General features: G+C 47.6%; 2 protein-coding genes across 9 annotated transcripts in view; one reads left to right on the top strand and one right to left on the bottom strand.

The window, feature by feature from the left end:
- The first annotated feature begins 1,801 nt into the window (after positions 1 to 1,801).
- Positions 1,802 to 13,022, top strand: LOC140105683 (C-type lectin domain family 2 member D-like). Its single transcript, XM_072129699.1, is given in 7 exon segments — positions 1,802 to 1,928; positions 7,638 to 7,716; positions 8,509 to 8,607; positions 8,834 to 8,923; positions 8,926 to 9,008; positions 9,293 to 9,399; positions 10,561 to 13,022. Coding segments are annotated over 7 exon segments (621 nt in total). The 5' UTR covers positions 1,802 to 1,895; the 3' UTR covers positions 10,691 to 13,022.
- A 726-nt stretch (positions 13,023 to 13,748) lies between these two features.
- The window catches only part of LOC140105681 (C-type lectin domain family 2 member D-like), a 92,705-nt gene continuing 88,211 nt past the window's right edge, over positions 13,749 to 18,242 (bottom strand). For 7 of the 8 annotated variants that reach the window (XM_072129697.1, XM_072129695.1, XM_072129692.1 and 4 more), the window contains one exon: positions 13,749 to 14,067. In XM_072129697.1, the coding sequence (XP_071985798.1) occupies positions 13,956 to 14,067 (112 nt within the window). In that variant the 3' untranslated portion in view covers positions 13,749 to 13,955. Of the gene's footprint in view, positions 14,068 to 14,141; positions 15,130 to 18,242 lie in introns of those variants that run through there. The other variant, XM_072129698.1, reaches the window with a different exon arrangement.

Here is an 18,242-nt window from a genome sequence, read left to right on the forward strand (position 1 = left end):
TGTGACATCATCTATTGTCAGTAGTGATGTAATGATGGGTCAGTGTTATCTATATAGAGGTCATTGTACAGGGAGGGGAGGAGATAAGCTGTGACATCATCTATTGTCAGTAGTGATGTAATGATGGGTCAGTGTTATCTATATAGAGGTTATTGTACAGGGAGGGGGGAGGAGATAAGCTGTGACATCATCTATTGTCAGTAGTGATGTAATGATGGGTCAGTGTTATCTATATAGAGGTCATTGTACAGGAGGGGGAGGGGATAAGCTGTGACATCATCTATTGTCAGTGGTGATATAATGATGGGTCAGTATTATCTATATAGAGGTCATTGTACAGGGAGGAGGAGGAGATAAGCTGTGACATCATCTATTGTCAGTAGTGATGTAATGATGGGTCCGCTGAGCTTCCATGCACTTGTAAACATATAGGGGCACGGCTGCAACAGACTGCTGCGCTGAACACCGGGAGTAATGGAGGAGGTGATTGCAGGTTTATTTTTTTTTAAAAAGCCCTCTTCAACCTGGCTCCTAAATTTTTATAACACTTGGAAAATCCTGTTATACTCTCAAGTGCCACATTCAAACCTCTAAAGTCCCCAAAAGTCTATTTTGACCTTTGAGGATTGGAATAAAAAATAGTAGAAAATAAAAGTAAAAAAAAAAAAACATAAAAAAACATACCCAAACAATGGGGCAGATTTACTTACCCGGTCCATTCGCGATCCAGCGGCGTGTTCTCTGCGCTTGATTCGGGTCCGATGGGGATTTATTAAGGTAGTTCCTCCGCCGATCGACCTGCACTGAAGAGCATCGGAACGCACTGGAATACACTGAGCCGGGCTGAGTGAAGGTAAGTGCAATTTTCGCAACACATTTTTTTTTAAAAATGCGGCGGTTTTTCCGAATCCGCCGGGTTTTCTTTCGGCCACGCCCCCGATTTCCGTCACGTGCATGCCAGCGCAGATGCGCCAAAATACGATCGCGTGCGCCAAAATCCCGGGGCAATTCAGGGGAAATCGGCGCAAATAGGAAATATTCGGGTAACACGTCGGGAAAACGCGAATCGGGCCCTTAGTAAATGACCCCCAATGTGTTCACACCTTCAGGTCACTAACATCACCCTAAACAACACTCAGTTACCCTAAAACAAATATGTGACACTATTCGGCCGCTTAGACAAGAGCAAGTTTGATGCGTCCAACTCGCAGCGTGCGCTGGTCCGCGGTCCGGATGCTCCTTTTTTGAAACGCTTTACGGAAAAACACATCCTATAAGTGTAAACGTGTTTTCACCACAACGCATGTGGCTTTCCCAAAGTGATTCAAAACGCATTAAAAACACAACAAAAAAGTGTTAGAAACGCTGCACGTAAACGCGATTGGAAGTGGCCTGACGCTGATTCCGTTCGGTTGCTCAGCTTTCGGGCCGGACGCGGACCAATGTCTGCTCTAGGGAAACATTTGGATACAGTCTGAAAAAAAAGCACTTTTTTTTTTACAATTTTATCAGTTTTTAAGCCTAAAATTTAAAATTATAGGCAATTTAAATTAAATTAAGCGGAAATTCTGGAAAAACTACAAATCCTTATTTCTACCTCCTCAGAAAAAAGTTCCGCAAAAATGAAAAAGCTAAAGCCATTAAATATCGGCCAATGACTGGTTAATATTTGTAGCACATTGTATATTTGTGTACTCTATAGTTACAGTTGTATAATTGTCATGTGATCTATAATAAGTTTCAGTCACGTCTCCCCCTTTGGGGTTTTTCCAGTGACGTCTCTCTGACCCCGCCCTGTTAACCGCCCCGCCGCATCTTTTAAACTTTTTCCTCAGTTTTGTCCGGTATTTGAGTCTCATGTACTCGTACTGGCTGCAGCGCCCGGAGCAGAGACCATGAGCGGTGTCACAGCGGAGGAGGAGGAGACGGTAAGTAGCACCGGACACTACCTACATTACTGCCAGGGCTGTGCTGGGACTTGCAGTTCTCCTCTATATAGTCTCGATGGTTGTGTCCTGTTACTGTGACAGCACAGTACTACTACCCCTATCCTGTATATATGGGTACAGTACTACTACCCCTATCCTGTATATATGGGCACAGCACAGTACTACTACCCCTATCCTGTATATATGGGTACAGTACTACTACCCCTATCCTGTATATATGGGCACAGCACAGTACTACTACCCCTATCCTGTATATAAGGGCACAGCACAGTACTACTACTCTTATCCTGTATATATGGGCACAGCACAGTACTACTACCCCTATCCTGTATATATGGGCACAGCACAGTACTACTACTCCTATCCTGTATATATGGGCGCAGCACAGTACTACTACTCCTATCCTGTATATATGGGCACAGCACAGTACTACTACTCCTATCCTGTATATATGGGCACAGCACAGTACTACTACTCTTATCCTGTATATATGGGCGCAGCACAGTACTACTACTCCTATCCTGTATATATGGACACAGCACAGTACTTATACTCCTATCCTGTATATATGGGTACAGCACAGTACTACTACCCCTATCCTGTATATATGGGCACAGCACACTACTACTACCCCTATCCTGTATATATGGGCACAGCACAGTACTACTACTCCTATCCTGTATATATGGGCACAGCACAGTACTACTACCCCTATCCTGTATATATGGACACAGCACAGTACTACTACTCCTATCCTGTATATATGGACACAGCACAGTACTACTACTCCTATCCTGTATATATGGACACAGCACAGTACTACTACTCCTATCCTGTATATATGGACACAGCACAGTACTACTACTCCTATCCTGTATATATGGACACAGCACAGTACTACTACTCCTATCCTGTATATATGAGCACAGCACAGTACTACTACTCCTATCCTGTATATATGAGCACAGCACAGTACTACTACTCCTATCCTGTATATATGTACACAGCACAGTACTGCTACTCCTATCCTGTATATGGGCACAGCACAGTACTACTACTCCTATCCTGTATATATGGGCACAGCACAGTACTACTACTCCTATCCTGTATATATGGGCACAGCACAGTACTACTACTACTCCTATCCTGTATATATGGGCACAGCACAGTACTACTACTACTCCTATCCTGTATATATGGGCACAGCACAGTACTACTACCCCTATCCTGTATATATGGACACAGCACAGTACTACTACCCCTATCCTGTATATATGGGCACAGCACAGTACTACTACTCCTCCTATCCTGTATATATGGACACAGCACAGTACTACTACTCCTATCCTGTATATATGGACACAGCACAGTACTACTACCCCTATCCTGTATATATGGACACAGCACAGTACTACTACCCCTATCCTGTATATATGGACACAGCACAGTACTACTACCCCTATCCTGTATATATGGACACAGCACAGTACTACTACCCCTATCCTGTATATATGGGCACGGCACAGTACTACTACTCCTATCCTGTATGTATGGGCACAGCACAGTACTACTACTCCTATCCTGTATATATGGACACAGCACAGTACTACTCCTCCTATCCTGTATATATGGACACAGCACAGTACTACTACTCCTATCCTGTATATATGGGCACAGCACAGTACTACTACTCCTATCCTGTATATATGGGCACAGCACAGTACTACTACTCCTATCCTGTATATATGGGCACAGCACAGTACTACTACTCCTATCCTGTATATATGGACACAGCACAGTACTACTACTCCTATCCTGTATATATGGAAGGCTGTTAAAAACAAACAAAGACTTGTACTTACCTTTCTCCTGGTATCCTGCGCCACCATCTTTTGGTGCTGTTCCCATTTGTTTACAGACGCCTAGAATGGGATGTGGAGTCGGAAAAAAAAAAAGTTTGGGAATTCCTGTAATTATTCTCATTCCAAAAACTAGCGGTCTGCCCGGTGGGGATTCTATCATATCATTACACTGGGGATCATTTACTAAGGGCCCGATTCGCGTTTTCCCGATGTGTTACCCGAATATTTCCGATTTGCGCCGATTTCCCCTGTATTGCCCCGGGATTTTGGCGCACGCGATCGGATTGTGGCGCATCGGCGCTGGCATGCACACAACGGGGGGTGTGGCCGAACAAAAACCCGACGGATTCGGAAAAACCGCCGTATTTAAAAAAAAAAAAAACGTTGCGGGACTCGCACTTACCTTCACCAGGTATAGGCTCGTGCACTCCGGCGGACCTCGGGGAACTTCAGCGCAGCAGCGACATCTGGTGGACGGCGGAGGAACTGCCTTAGTGAATTGCCGGAAGACCCGAATCCACCGCACAGAACGCGCCGCTGGATCGCAAATGGACCGGGTAAGTAAATCTGCCCCACTGTGTTTAATGTGGTTATAATTATTCTAGGATTTATTGTTTTCTAGGCTATGCTGGAATTTCCCGTCTATTTTTCACTCCCCTTTTTGTGATCGCTTCAAACACCGCAGCGTATCAGGGGCCAGGAGTGTAATTCATATACAGCTGCCACTTCGGACTGTGGCACCTACAAACACAGATTACACAGGAGAGTTTCCTCTTTAAAATGGAACCAGAATTGTGCTTCTAGGTGCAGTTGAGAAGATGTCAGCTGAAGGCAGCGTAGAGAAGGAGGAGGGAGCTGATGCACTACAGGCAGAAGAGGGGCTTAAATAAGGACCGTCGCTAGACATGAGACATTGGGGCACATTTAGTGAGGGCTTTGCGCCAGGTTTCTGTCGGACTTTGCACATTGTTTTAGGTGTAATCTGCTTTAAGAAGTGTCCGTGCCGCTATTGTGTCACACGTGACCCTTTTGTGGCGCAGTTGTACTATGCCACATGTGACACAAATTCGCTGCTCAGTCGGACCGAGCGCCAATTTTAACAAGCAAATTGTGTCACACGCCCTATATTACAGGTGCACCAGAAAAAAGTTGGTGAACTCTGTGGGGCCAGTGCAGTCAAGCGATACATCTATAATTTCTGGCGCACGTTCTTAATGAATGTGGCGCACCGAGCATTATACACGGGCAGAGCAGTTTTGATGATGTTTCCGTCTTTCTAAGTAAATGGGGCAGATTACTTACCCGATCCTGTCGCGATCCCGCGGTGCGCTGTCCGACAAGGATTCGGGTCCAGCGTGATACACTAAGGTCGTGCGTCGGAGTTCCTGCAGGTGTCGCTTCTGCGCCGAGGTCCGCCGGAGTTCACCCTCTTCTTCCCGGTGCATGTGAGTGCTGATCTTGCGACACATTTCCTTTTTAAAATTTTTTAAATTTTTTTAAAGTCACATGAAAACCGGAGCCGATGTGCCACAATCCGATCGCCTGCGCCAAAAACCCGGGGCTATTCAGGGAAAAAGACAAATATTCGGGAAACCTGACGAAAGTGCGCCAATCGGACCCTTAGTAAATGAGCCCCAATGGGGCGATTTTCCCTGTATTGCCCCGGGATTTTGTCGCACACAATCGGATTGTGGCGCACACAATCGGATTGTGGCGCATCGGCGCCGGCATGCACGCGATGGAAATCGGGGGGGGGCGTGGCCTAAAGAAAACCCGACGGATTAAAAAAACCCGCCGAATTTAAAAAAACAAAAGTGTCGCAAGATTCGCGCTTACCTTCACTCGGTCCGGCTTGGTGAAGATCAGTGCATTTCGGGGAACTTCAGCGCAGCAGCGACACCTGGTGGACGTCGGAGGAACTTCCTTAGTGAATCCCGGCCGGACTCGAATCCACTGCAGAGAAGCCGCCGCTGGATCGCGAATGGATCGGGTAAGTAAATCTGCCCCAATGTGTCCAAAGATTCTAAATGCGATCAAGAGATTCACAATGGAGTCCAGGGAGTGTAGAGTTGTGTGGATGTTCCAGGAGTTGATGATTGTATTTGTTTCATCCCCTAAAAAAAGAGTCCTAGTCGGTTTGTTCAGAGACAAAGGTTACACGAGGTCCTGACGTATTGGGAGAGGCGACGCATAACAGGGTGCTGTCTGCTGACGTTGGCTCTTCTATCAGTATACAGAGGGCTGTATATAGCACCTGACTTGTTTCATTGTCTTCTGCCTCGCACACAATGGCTCTTTATCACCCAGATGTCTGGGGGAGGGGCAGGTTTATTTTTACTTTTTTGCCATTCATTATAAATGTTCCCTTTGTACGCTCTCACGTTCCCTCTGTACAGCATTGAGCGGCAGATAATCTTTTTTTTCTTCCTGAAGCTGGATTCACATTCTGGTTAAATTGAGTTTTTTGGACCACAATGCACCCAGTACGGGGAGGGGCTTGGTCCGATCACATATACCGGTAAGGAGCGACACGTATTTTTAATTGTCTACACAGAAAATGCCTGGTGCTTGTTGCCGATCGCGTGCGTTTCACTAGAAATACATATGTGATCGGGCCAAGCCTCATTTAGAAACACAGTCCAACCAAAACGTATGAACGCATCCTCAGGTTGCCTTATTGAGGGGGCATTTACTTCCGGAACCTGACCCTGCTGTGCCGATTGTTGTTGGGGCGGATCAGCTGAGCTCAGTTCGGACCCTGACATATACAGTTTCCATCCCTGCACTTGTTACCTGGGTGTAGAGTGTAGAAGTGTATAATGTGATGTCTCGATCTCACTGCTGTCTTGTATCAATCCCATGATGCTTCAGCACTGCATCACATGGGCAGATTAAACTGCCTTGGCCTGCTGGGAGGACAGTGTTACAATCTAAGAGGCCATTGTCAGGGAGCCTGCACTGTCAACTTCTACTCAGGTTTGCATGAACAGAACCTGGTCACTTTACTGTGACGATAGTCTGCACCACTGAGACTATCTGCTCCTTTCTCACAGCTGACCCCGACCCCCTTCCTGCAGATTATCCCAAAAGTTTTCCCAATATAGTCAGAGCTGAGATGGGAATCCATAGGGATGAGGATATCGCTGCGGCTCGTTCTTTATTTAGTATCCAAGTGTTTCTCATGAGACATTCCTCCGCTCCGTCAGCCCATATATAGAGCTCATACCATTATGGGGCTTATATTAGGATCCAGTGTGTGTCGCCCCCGGGCCCTGTCTCCTGCAGAGTCCCCATCCCCCTCCTTCTGACATGAGGCTTATATAGGATCTGTGCTGTGCCGTCCCTCCTGAAAATTAGGAATAAATTAATTGAGTAGTTCGTAAAGACAATCCATGTGTCCTATACTTGTTGTCTGTGCATCATGTATAACCATGAGCTGTCCATAATCTGATCTCAAGTGTTGCCCTGCAAGTGCAGCGTATCGGTTCCATTAGTAACCGTTGCTATGTTACCTTGTATCTATGTTACCTTGTATCTGTTACCTTGTATCTGTTACCTTGTATCTGTTACCTTGTATCTGTTGTGCTTGTAAACAACATGGAACAATGGATAAACTGTTATTCAAATCCTTGGTAAATTACTTCCCCCTTTAAAATGTGCACATAGTGATAGTGTGTACCTGGTGATTTGTAAACCCCTGGTGCTCCCCCCCCCCTCCCTGGGGTATACCGGGGCTCTTCCTGGGGGGCAGCGCCATCTGTGCACCATCTCCAGATGTTAGATGTAAATCATCTGTGAAACACAACTTTTTTATTTCTGGTTTCAGGCTCTGGCACCCAATCAAGATGTGGTGGAAAGAGGCAGAAGAGACGCATCACCTTTACATTCAAGCTTAAAATATATTGGTAAATGTCTGACCTTTAAACTGGACTAGAAACCTAGAGGATGGCGATATCGGGTATATACAGGGGAAACGGAGAGTCACTAATAACAGCTGAGCCCTGGGCATCCTGGAATAACACATGGATGGAGACCCCCCCACTCATACGGGAAACATGAGTTATGGAAAGCATTTGGACCCCCAGCAAACGCTAGAACAGGGATCCCGAGCCCTTTTTCTGGAGGACCTATCCTTCTATTCCACTGTTGATGAGATTGGTGGAGAAGGTCCATGTACAGTGGTCGTATGACCATCACTCGATTTAGAGTCTATCGGACTGATGGAGATGGCCTAGTACAGTGCTAGAGGGACAATCACTCCATTTCGGAGTACTGGCTGACCCACGTACATGACCATCTCCACCTAAATCCTAAAGTCCATAGGATTGGTATAGATGGCGTCTACTGTGGTCGTATGACCATCACTCTATTCAAAGTCTATGGGATCGAAAGCAAAGACCATCGCTCTATTCAAAGTCCTCTGGAATTGTGGGGCTTAAGACCCCCATGATAATAGATCTACAGTATCCCTTACCCTGTAAAGGGGTAATATATTTTTGTGGGATATCCTCTTTGGAACCTCCTCAGGACTACACTTATAGCGATCATCTGATCTTAGAGAGGTTTTTCTGAGAATACCCCTTTTGTCAGCAGGGAAACTGGAAGTACAATGCAGATTTGGAAGAGAAGTGGTGGTGGTGGTGGTGGAGGGGTTGGTGGTGGGGGGTGTTTAGTTTTTTAATTTTTTGTTTCTTCAGTAAAGTACAAATGGCTCTTTGCTCTTGGAGGACTGGCAGTGGTGACTACGTGCGTAGCGGTGTCGTCCATTGCTCTGCTCATCGTTCGTGGTGAACAAGGTGAGTCTGAAGGGTCTCGGATCATCTTTCAGAAGGGAGGTCTTAATGTTACATGAAGATTCCTCCACCATCATGTAAGAGCGGCTGGGGTCGGACCGGATTTGTTGTAGAGTAGTAACACTTCCCATAATCCAGCATCTGATCATCCAGAAAGTCTCATAATATATCAGGATATTATATTATGTGTCTCGTTTATTTAGATGTCATGTATAATGTTCCCGTACAGGTAAATGTCCAAATCCTGAGGGCGCCATCATCCCGAACCCGTGTGACGATGACTGGATCTGGTACCGGAGGAGATGTTATTACTTCTCTAAAATATCAGTGAATGGATGAAGAGCCAAGACTTCTGCGCCTCCAAGAACGCGACACTTGCCATTATAGACTCCCGACATGAGCTGGTAGGTGGCCACAGGGTGCGGAGGATGGGGGGCTGTTTGGGGTGTTAAAGTGGTATCAAAAGGAACAGGTTTGGTTTCCTCTAAAACTTTTTTTGGCGAGTGGAATCTCTTCAGCCCTTTTCCCTCTTCCTGCTCGCTTAACTCTGTCCACTGTCTGGTGGCCACGCGGCTTCGGCTCCCATTCATGTTACTGAGAGCGGAGCTGCAGTACCTCAACATGGCCACCACAACTGGTCCTGTTTGAGCCTCTAGATTACGTTTCACACATGGGTTTTTATCTCCAGGACTTCATATTGCGATTTAAAGGATCTCCGGATCACTGGATCGGTCTCAGGAGGGAAAGTGATGGAAGTCCATGGGTGTGGACAAATGGATCGACCTTTAATGATACGTAAGTGGACGGCTACTGAAACCAAATGGTGTAAATAAAGTTTATTTAAATCGGAGATGGGTTTGCTTTAGGCAGTCATACACACATTAAAGGGATTGGGGGGTGGAGGGGGTCACGGTTTGGGATGACCAGGTTCTCAGCACTGGGGCCTGGTTAGAAGTACCGGGGTCACTGGGTGGGCTTTGGCCAATTGCAGTGTCACTTGCGTCACAATTTCCCCATTATGTATGACGTTTATGCTTCCCGTGACTGGGAAACCCGACTGGGTTGCATCTGAAATCCCACATTGCACCACTTCAAGGAAATGTTTTATGATATTTAGGATCACGTATGAGGAAGATAGTTTGTGTTTGTCCACTCACCCCGTTGCATAAACTCTACTTCCTCTTGTAGGAGTTTTTCATTGCTACATAAAGAGAGTAACTTTTTTACCTTCAATATCATTCTATAAGGGCTTGTTTTTTTGTGTTAGTTGCCATTTTTAATAGCCCTATATTTAGGCATGTTGATCTAGTTAATAAAAGATCATTTTGTCCTTTTTTTTTTGTTCGTAAGGTTTTCCTAAGTTCTACTATTTTTGCATGATAAAAAAGTTTCTGAAGCAGTTCCTGAGGTCGATTCCCCCTCTTTGCACTAACCCTAAACCTTTTTTTTTTCTAATGCTTTTATTTAGCGTTTCCTAAAATAAAGTTAACTATAACGATGTGCAAATTAACTGCAGGGGCTACTGGGGGAACCCCTTTGATCTCTGGGGCAAAGGCAGGGGCAGTATCTCCCATTCCTCTTCTGGCGACCTGCCAAAAGAGCGAAAGACAACGAGCAGGTGGGCAGATCAGCAGGGGCTACTGGGGGTGGGGAGTAGCCTTTGCCCCGGAGATCACAGGAACGACTCCCCCTGCCCCAATTGGCACTGCAGTTCATTTGCATATCAATATAATTTACTTTATTTTTGGGAAAGCTAAATAAAAGAATTGGATATAATGGTTTGGGGCATGGTGCAGGGAGGGGGAATCTGCCTCGGGAATTATTTCGGAAAGTAGATTCCCAGTGGTCGATTTATTTTAAGTGACCCCTCCTATGCCGTGTAAGAGTGGGGTTGATCAGTAGAGGGTAAACTTTTTAGTTTTTTTATATATCTTTGTTTCTCTTCTTTACTTCCAGATTCCCGATCTTCGGCGTTTCGGACTGTGTCCTTGTGAATAGCATCCGCATCTCCAGCGCCTCGTGCTACTCGGATAAACGCTGGATTTGTAACAAGCCCGACGCCCACTCAAAAAGTTCTCATTTTTAGTAGGAGACTCTATGAGACCGAGTACACAAATATCTGCAGTTGCCGACCTGCCCCCTATGTACGGGAGAACGGAGGATCGTGTCCTCTTCCCAGGCCTATCCCAACACAAGGCTACACTGCACTGATGAGCCCCAATAAGGCCGAAATATTTGTGGGGATCTTTGGGTCAGTCACACTTCAGCTCTTGAGAGCTGTTTGTATGTTGAGTTTTGGAGATAAATATATTTTGATATGGGTCATCCAGGGGTCTGGGTGACTGGGTACAGTCAGTACATAGAGCACATAGTTTATTTTTGATACTTTACATAGGTTTTTATAGAAAAGAAAAAAAAGAATAAAAAAAAAATTGGTTGTTTTCTTACAACTTGAAACCTGCTGATTGTTTACGGTAATAATCAGCTGAACTATGAGCACAACTTTTTAGTTTAATGTACAAGGGGGATGGGCATCTTGGCTTCTGCATAGCATTGTCTGCTCCGACCTCTTAAAGGGGATATCTGGGTTTGTGACATTGGATCCCATATAATTGGGAGCATCTCCTCAGCACTCAGCTGGTTGGTGGCGATCCAGAATATTGAATATATTATTGAATATCCATGTACATAACTAAAAATCCCCTTTAAATATGGAGCTTCCATTCTCTGCTGGCTCACATTTTCTTGAGTCCATTTATTGTCTGCCCTGAAGTATAAAATCCCTTTAAACCAGCAACTGAGACATAGAAAACTGGACTCCTGTAAAGGGAAGGTATTTACCCTCATTCCCTTTAAGGATTTGGGCTGTGCAAGCTCCAGGGGTCCTATTGCAGGAGGTCCGCTGTGATGCGTCTATTGAACATTGTGGAAATGTTTTATAGTCCGACATCCGGATCACTCAGGGAGTCCGCAGGCAGCCATTGGGATGAATGGACGGCTACTGAGCATTGTGTAAATGGTCATGGTCCAGTATCCTGTTTCTCCATTGGTCACTGCAGTTGGACTGTCTCAATGGCAATTAAAGGGATTTTACTACTATCTAGATATAGACGCTGAGATGCGCTGTATATACTGAGGCCGCTCTGTGCGTTGATATAAGGCAGACAGTAAAGATTATAATTTGGTATTTGTGTCCCCAGTCTCTTAGCCGTCTCCTCCTAAATCTGTTTTAGAAATGTTATAATGTAATATCTGTTATTGAAAGAAGAAAAAACATTGCTGTGTACCTCACCTTTAAGAAAACAATGTAATACTATGTGGTCAGTATGAGATAATCTCCATTTTCTTGGCTCTCTCCTCTCTGCAGTGTAAATGTCCTCTGGTGTTTGCCGTACTCTGGTGGAGACCTAGCAGCTGGGACTCGCTGCTCCCCCCTCCCCTTTTCATAGACTTCTATGTAATCTGACTTTTCAGTGAGTTTCTGTCCATCTTGCTAGCAAGATGGGATTCGGCTGAAATTTTCAGAGTGAAAAGCAGAATAGGAAGGAGGAGGAGGGAGGAAGGATGAGAAGAGCCAAAATAAGAGGAGAAAGAATCACTTTATTTTTGTAAATTTAATTTCTAAGTTTATTTAAAATTTACATTTTTGATTTGTATTCTGATGCTCTTCTTCATGGAGTTGTGAGAGATTTTTATGTCTTTATATTTAAAGGGGTTTTCCCACGAACTAAACTTGCTCATCAGTGGGGGAGGGGGTCTCCATGGACCCCTCATCGCTCCGTCAGACTAATGGAGCAGACGGCCACTCATGACCGTTCTGCTTCATTAATCTCTATGGAGCTGATGGAGATCGGTGAGCATGTCCCTCGGCAGTTTCCGTCAGCCCCATAGAGATTCATGGAGCAGAACGGTTACGGGCGGCCGTCTGCTACATTGGTCTGACAAAGCGACGAGGGGTCACGGACCTCGTCTTTGTGATCTGTACTTTCCAGTACACAGGTCTATGATCACTCCAATAACATGAAATACTTACAGCTTCTCGGTGTTGTCTATAGACACTTTCCCCCGATCTTCTTCCCCTAACCCTGGGGTGTCTTGCACCTTTGGGTGTCTGGAAGTCTCTTCCAAACGTTAGAATTGGTGCTGTCCTAATTTTACTCTACCAGGCATGGGGTAGGACAAAGAAGCCCTGACCACTAGGAAGGCTGGAAGACTGGATGAATTTTGGGGCATCGCTGTGGAAGGAGTGTTGGGAAAAAGTGGATGTGATGTGGCATGAGCCATGTGAAGTGACCGGGGAGAATTTTACTAATGTCTTTGGTCAACTTCTCTGGGATGACATGACCCATCTCCTGGTCTGTTTGTTGACTTGTTGGCATCACCACGACATTTGGACAGTAGTCTCCTTTTATTCTACTCCTGCCTGGTGGTAAGTCGCCATAAGCCTCCCATCCCTCGAGTCCAGGACCCGCCCCCGAGGAACTACAGAAGCAGCTTCCTTGTACAATAGACAACATGTTGATGTGGCACAAATAAATCCGTATTAAAGCTGTTCTACACTTCTAAATAAACCGGTACCAGTCCATTGAAGCCAAGATCGGGTCACCCACATCCTTACATAGTAGATGAAAAGATTTTATTGTCGGTTTTGGATGAGCTGCTTCATGGAAACTACATGGAATGATTGGTAGCAAAGACCCAGCAAGGAAATCGGTCACCGTATATATTCACACCATTTTCAGTAAATTCTTATCTACATCTTTAACAAGGAAGTGGATAAGCTGCAAATGGAAACCGCCTTTGAAGAGATTGAGGTTGTAAAATGTGATATAAACTAAATACATCTATTTATGGTACAAACAACATTCCGAGAAACATAACACAGAATTTCCCTAATGTCAAGGTCATTGTATAGTTCTATGCGAGTATATCCTAACAAGAGTAATATATCAGTATTTTAACCCCTTAAAGAGGACCTGTCACCTAAAATTTCGGCACTAGGAGCTGCTTACTTTAGTAAGCTTGAACAAACGCCGCAGTGTTGGAGGGATAGCGTTACCGGAAACCTCTGGTAACGCTGTCTAACACTGTGGCGGGGTACAACGTAATCATCGGACCGCTCGCAAATCGGTCAGATGTATTCATGAGGGGGCGGGGTTGGGACAGGGTTAGGGGTGGGCCTATGGAGCGAGCGGGCGGTTCCGGGGAAGAAGCAGGGCCTTGGACCGCCCCCTCACGAATACATCGGAATGCCATTATACCATATAATGGCATAAAACCACATAGAACATTGCAGTTACCATTCAGGTACTGGTGGGGGTAGTAGTACTGCTAGTGAGAGTAGTGGGGGATCAGTTTCGTTCCAGCTTGGTACATATCCACTTCTTGTCCCCGTAGCAGTTGGAGCTGGAGACGCGTTCGGTGTTCACAAAGACGCAGGTAGACACTCCAGCAATTTTGAACCTGTGAAAGAGAGGACAGAGGACTCCCATAATATTACGGTTCATCTAATATATAAAGCTGGATGTGTGTGTGTGTGTATATATGTATGTATGTCCGCTAAAGGAATCTGCACTGTTGCGTTTACATTCAACAAACTTTGCACAGTTGTTGCCTGTGACTTGGAACATCATAGATTCGGTTTTGACCCGAAATATTCACCCTGCTCTATCCGAAACCTACTTATTACCCACCATATACAGGAGCCATTGTCTGCTGCTGCTGCTGCTGTGGCAGTTAGAAGCTGATCTGTGATTGGTCGCTGTTCTGCCACAGGTCATTAATATGAACTCTGAGCTGTGATTGGTTACTGTAGGCAATAAGTATAAGACGCTTGTGTGAGGTAAGAGGGATAGGGATACAGAGATAGGGGGAGATTTATCAGAAATTTCTGTGGTAAAACTGTTCCAGTTGCCCATGGAAACCAATGAGACATCAGCTGTAATTTTATAAACACCTGTGGGAAAATGAAACTTGAGCTCTCAGACAGTCGCTGAAAGAGATTGCCGCCTACAGGCAGACAGTCACTGAAAGAGACTGCCGCCGACAGGCAAACCGCCGCTGAAAGAGACTGCCGCCGACAGGCAAACCGCCGCTGAAAGAGACTGCCGCCGACAGGCAAACCGCCGCTGAAAGAGATTGCCGCCTACAGGCAGACAGTCACTGAAAGAGACCAATGAACATTTGTTTTCTTTTGAAAACCTAGACCCTGACTTTGAGATCAGATCACTAAATGATTAACATTACCAATAAAATTTGGAAATGTTTGAATTTTTTTTTCTTCAAAAATGTGAAATATGCATGAGAATATTATGGAGGTTACTCTATTTAATAATGAAAACTCAGACCTTGTGTCCCATAGAAGTAAAGGTTGTATGGCTATGGAGTAAGAAGTGATCAGAGTATTGTTCAGTGGAGAGGATGATTGGTCCTACATGTCCACATCATATCTTCCTGCAATTCAGTGTCACAGTAGACTCGAAAACATTGTGGAATCTTCCACCGTTTTATAACCATTAGAAGAGTCTGAAAACAACAGAATACACTGGATGTATGTTCGGAGATCTACATCATGAAAGAATGAAGAACATTCACTCGGCAATGGCAATATCCACTTGAGGAATCACTAGCCCCAAATCAAATAGAGAAGGGGCGGGGGACTGTAGGGGGATTTTATTTAATTTTAATGGATGCAGAAGGAGGCGATTGGCCCCTCTTTTTTGGGCAGTAACTAAAGGAGGTGGGGGGCCGGCTTGCAGAGCCCGCCCCATGGTTTTAAAAGCATTGGGGGCACGTGGGGGGGTCCTCTTTCCTTCTGCCTGGACCAAGTGGCGAGAAGTCAGGACCCTCCTAGCAGTGCGCTCTTTTTGCCTACCCTCAAGATGGCATCTTTGGAGGCCCAGGTGCTGGAAAGAGTGGATTCTGAGGGGTATGCATGGCTTGATGCCCTGCTTCAGAAACGCGCGGCTGCATCAGCCCCTATCCTGCAGCGCGCCCCAGAAGACCACGCATCCGATATGCCGGCCGCTTCCCTGTCCATTCAGCCCACCCAGTGCTCCTCACCTCACACCATAGAAGAATCTCCGGCTGAAGATGAAGAAGTGATCCCCTGCAGTGTGCCAGCCCTTGGAGAAGAAGAGGAGCAGCTGGATGCCGAGCACGGGAGGCCCGTGCGAAGAATCCGAGCACCAGACCGTCTCAGCCCAGGATCTCCATCATCCAGCAGGCTGAGCTCAGCAACAAGGCCGAAGACCTCAAGGGAACAGCGTGGGACGGACCCTGACGCTTGGCAGCGATGCGCCACTTTCCCCGGCCCGCACCCCCCCTTACCACCTCCGGAGGCCTAAGGCCTCAGGCCTCGGCCTATATTAATCAACCCGCCCTGACCAAACCCACGGCTCCGGCCAGGCTCCCGGCCCCGTCCAGGCCCCCCGCGATGCCCCCGGCCGGGCCCCAGGCCACGCGGTATGCCCCGGTCGCGGCCAGGCCTGAGGCCTTGGGTAGGCCTCAGGCCTCGGCCTCAATTAATTCATCGCCCCCGACCAGGCCTCCGGCCTGGAGCAATCCCCCGCCCCCCGTGATGCTCTCGGCCGGGCCCCCGTCCACGCGGCATGCCCCGGCCGCGGCCAGGCCTGAGGCCTCGGGTAGGCCTCAGGCCTCGGCCTCAATTAATCCTCCGGCCCCGACCAGGCCTCCGGCCTGGAGCAATCCCCCGCCCCCCGCGATGCTCTCGGCCGGGCCCCCGTCCACGCGGTATGCCCCAGCCGTGGCCAGGCCTGAGGCCTCGGGTAGGCCTCAGGCCTCGGCCTCAATTAATCCTCCGGCCCCGACCAGGCCTCCGGCCTTGAGCAATCCCCCGCCCTCGGCCATGCTCCTGGTTGTGCCCCAGGCCACGGGCCATGCCCCGGTTCAGGGCAGGCCTGAGGCCTCGGGTAGGCCCCAAGCCCCGGCCTCAATTTATAACCCACCCCCGACCAGGCCCCAGGCCAAATCCCACACCCCAGCCCCTGACAGGCCTCAGGCCTGGAACAGGCCTCAAGCCTCCTCCCCCTCCCCCAGGTGCAGGCCTGAGACCCAGAGCAGGCCTCAGGACTCCAACAGGCCCCCAGCTTCCCCCCCCTCCCCCAAGGACAGGCCACAAGTTTGCACCCCCCCCCCTTTTTGCAGGTCCCGGTCTCACACCCCCCCTCTCCCAATCCAAGAGGCCCAACGGCCTACCCACCCGCACGGTTCTCCATCCCTAAGCAAGTCCCCCTCCCCCAGCTCCCTAACTCATTTCATGCCACCCACCATTATGTTGATGCTACACCTCTCCCGGCTGCAGTTCACAGGGATTCCAGGCGTACATCCCCTAGGGACCGTCACGGCAGCCCCTTTACCCCTCAGAGGCCATACCACAGTCATAGGGGCGATACTGGCTCTGAGCTCTCCTCCGCAGGTCACAGCCGCAGAAGACGTCACCGTTACCACTATGACGGATACCAGAGCTCCTCCTCGTCAGGTTCAAGCGGCCGCTATGCGGCGCGCTTTCTCGATCAAACTCACCATTCCCGGGATGCACATCGCCGGCATGGATCGTCTCGCTACCAGCCCAAGCGTTCCAGAAGAGCTTCTAGCCACCGATCACCAAGAGCATCTATGAACAGACCATCGCCTCCAGCTTCTCTCCAGTCCAACACCCGCGACCAGAGGCCTTCAGCAACGGCCTCACTGAAGACAACGGAAGGAGAACGAAGATCTTCACCTGCTGCCTCAGCCACTCGACCACCGCAGCTCAACCCATCAGCGCAACCAGCGCAGACGTCAGCATCCGGTGAGTTCAGTGGTCTTCCTTCATGGTCGGCCATTACCTCTCACAAAGACACAGCAAACATGATCACTTCTGTCAAATCCTTTCTAGCACAGTTAGAGGGTAGCCAGGCTAACCTGGGGGGAGGAGACGCAGGTCAGGTTAGCGCCAATCCAGGGGGAGGGGATGCACCTCAGGCTAGCGCTAACCCAGGGTCGGGGATTACTTTTAAGGACACTATGTTCTGCGCAGTTTCCCCCTTAGGTACCTTTGTACCGGAGGAGTTAAAAGAAAAAATTAGGAAGGGCGATTATGTGGACATATGGTCCCTGTTAAATGTCGATCATATCACGGTCGACAAAGAACGTTCATTTGAAAAGGGGTCTGACAAAAAACTCAAAGCGTCTAGAACCCTAAACAATTGGCTCCAGGCGTTTTCAATCTTAGGTTACATCATAACCCAAAAATCCCCAGCCACCGCACCTGACCTGTTTGTGTACTTAGACACAATAATCAGCGGTTTTAAACTTCACGGGGGATCGGCCTGGTGGCGCTACGATGAAGAATTTCGTCGTAGCCTCCCACTCAACCCTAGCATAGGATGGGCTTCCAGAGCCACTGACGTGTGGCTTCAGCTCATACTAGCGCAGCGTACGCAATGCCCCTTTCTCGGGCCCTCCTCAGGGTCATCGCAACAGCTTGCCCCTGCGTCATAAAAACCTACCGGTGCATGCTGGCTCTACAATGAGGGCCACTGCAGATACTACTCCTCGTGCAGATTTAGGCACGAATGTTCTATCTGTGGGGGCAATCATTCAGCCATGCGTTGCTTCAGACGTAACAGAGGTAA

Source organism: Engystomops pustulosus, chromosome 11 (assembly GCF_040894005.1).
Source record: "Engystomops pustulosus chromosome 11, aEngPut4.maternal, whole genome shotgun sequence".
NCBI classification, from domain to species: domain Eukaryota; kingdom Metazoa; phylum Chordata; class Amphibia; order Anura; family Leptodactylidae; genus Engystomops; species Engystomops pustulosus.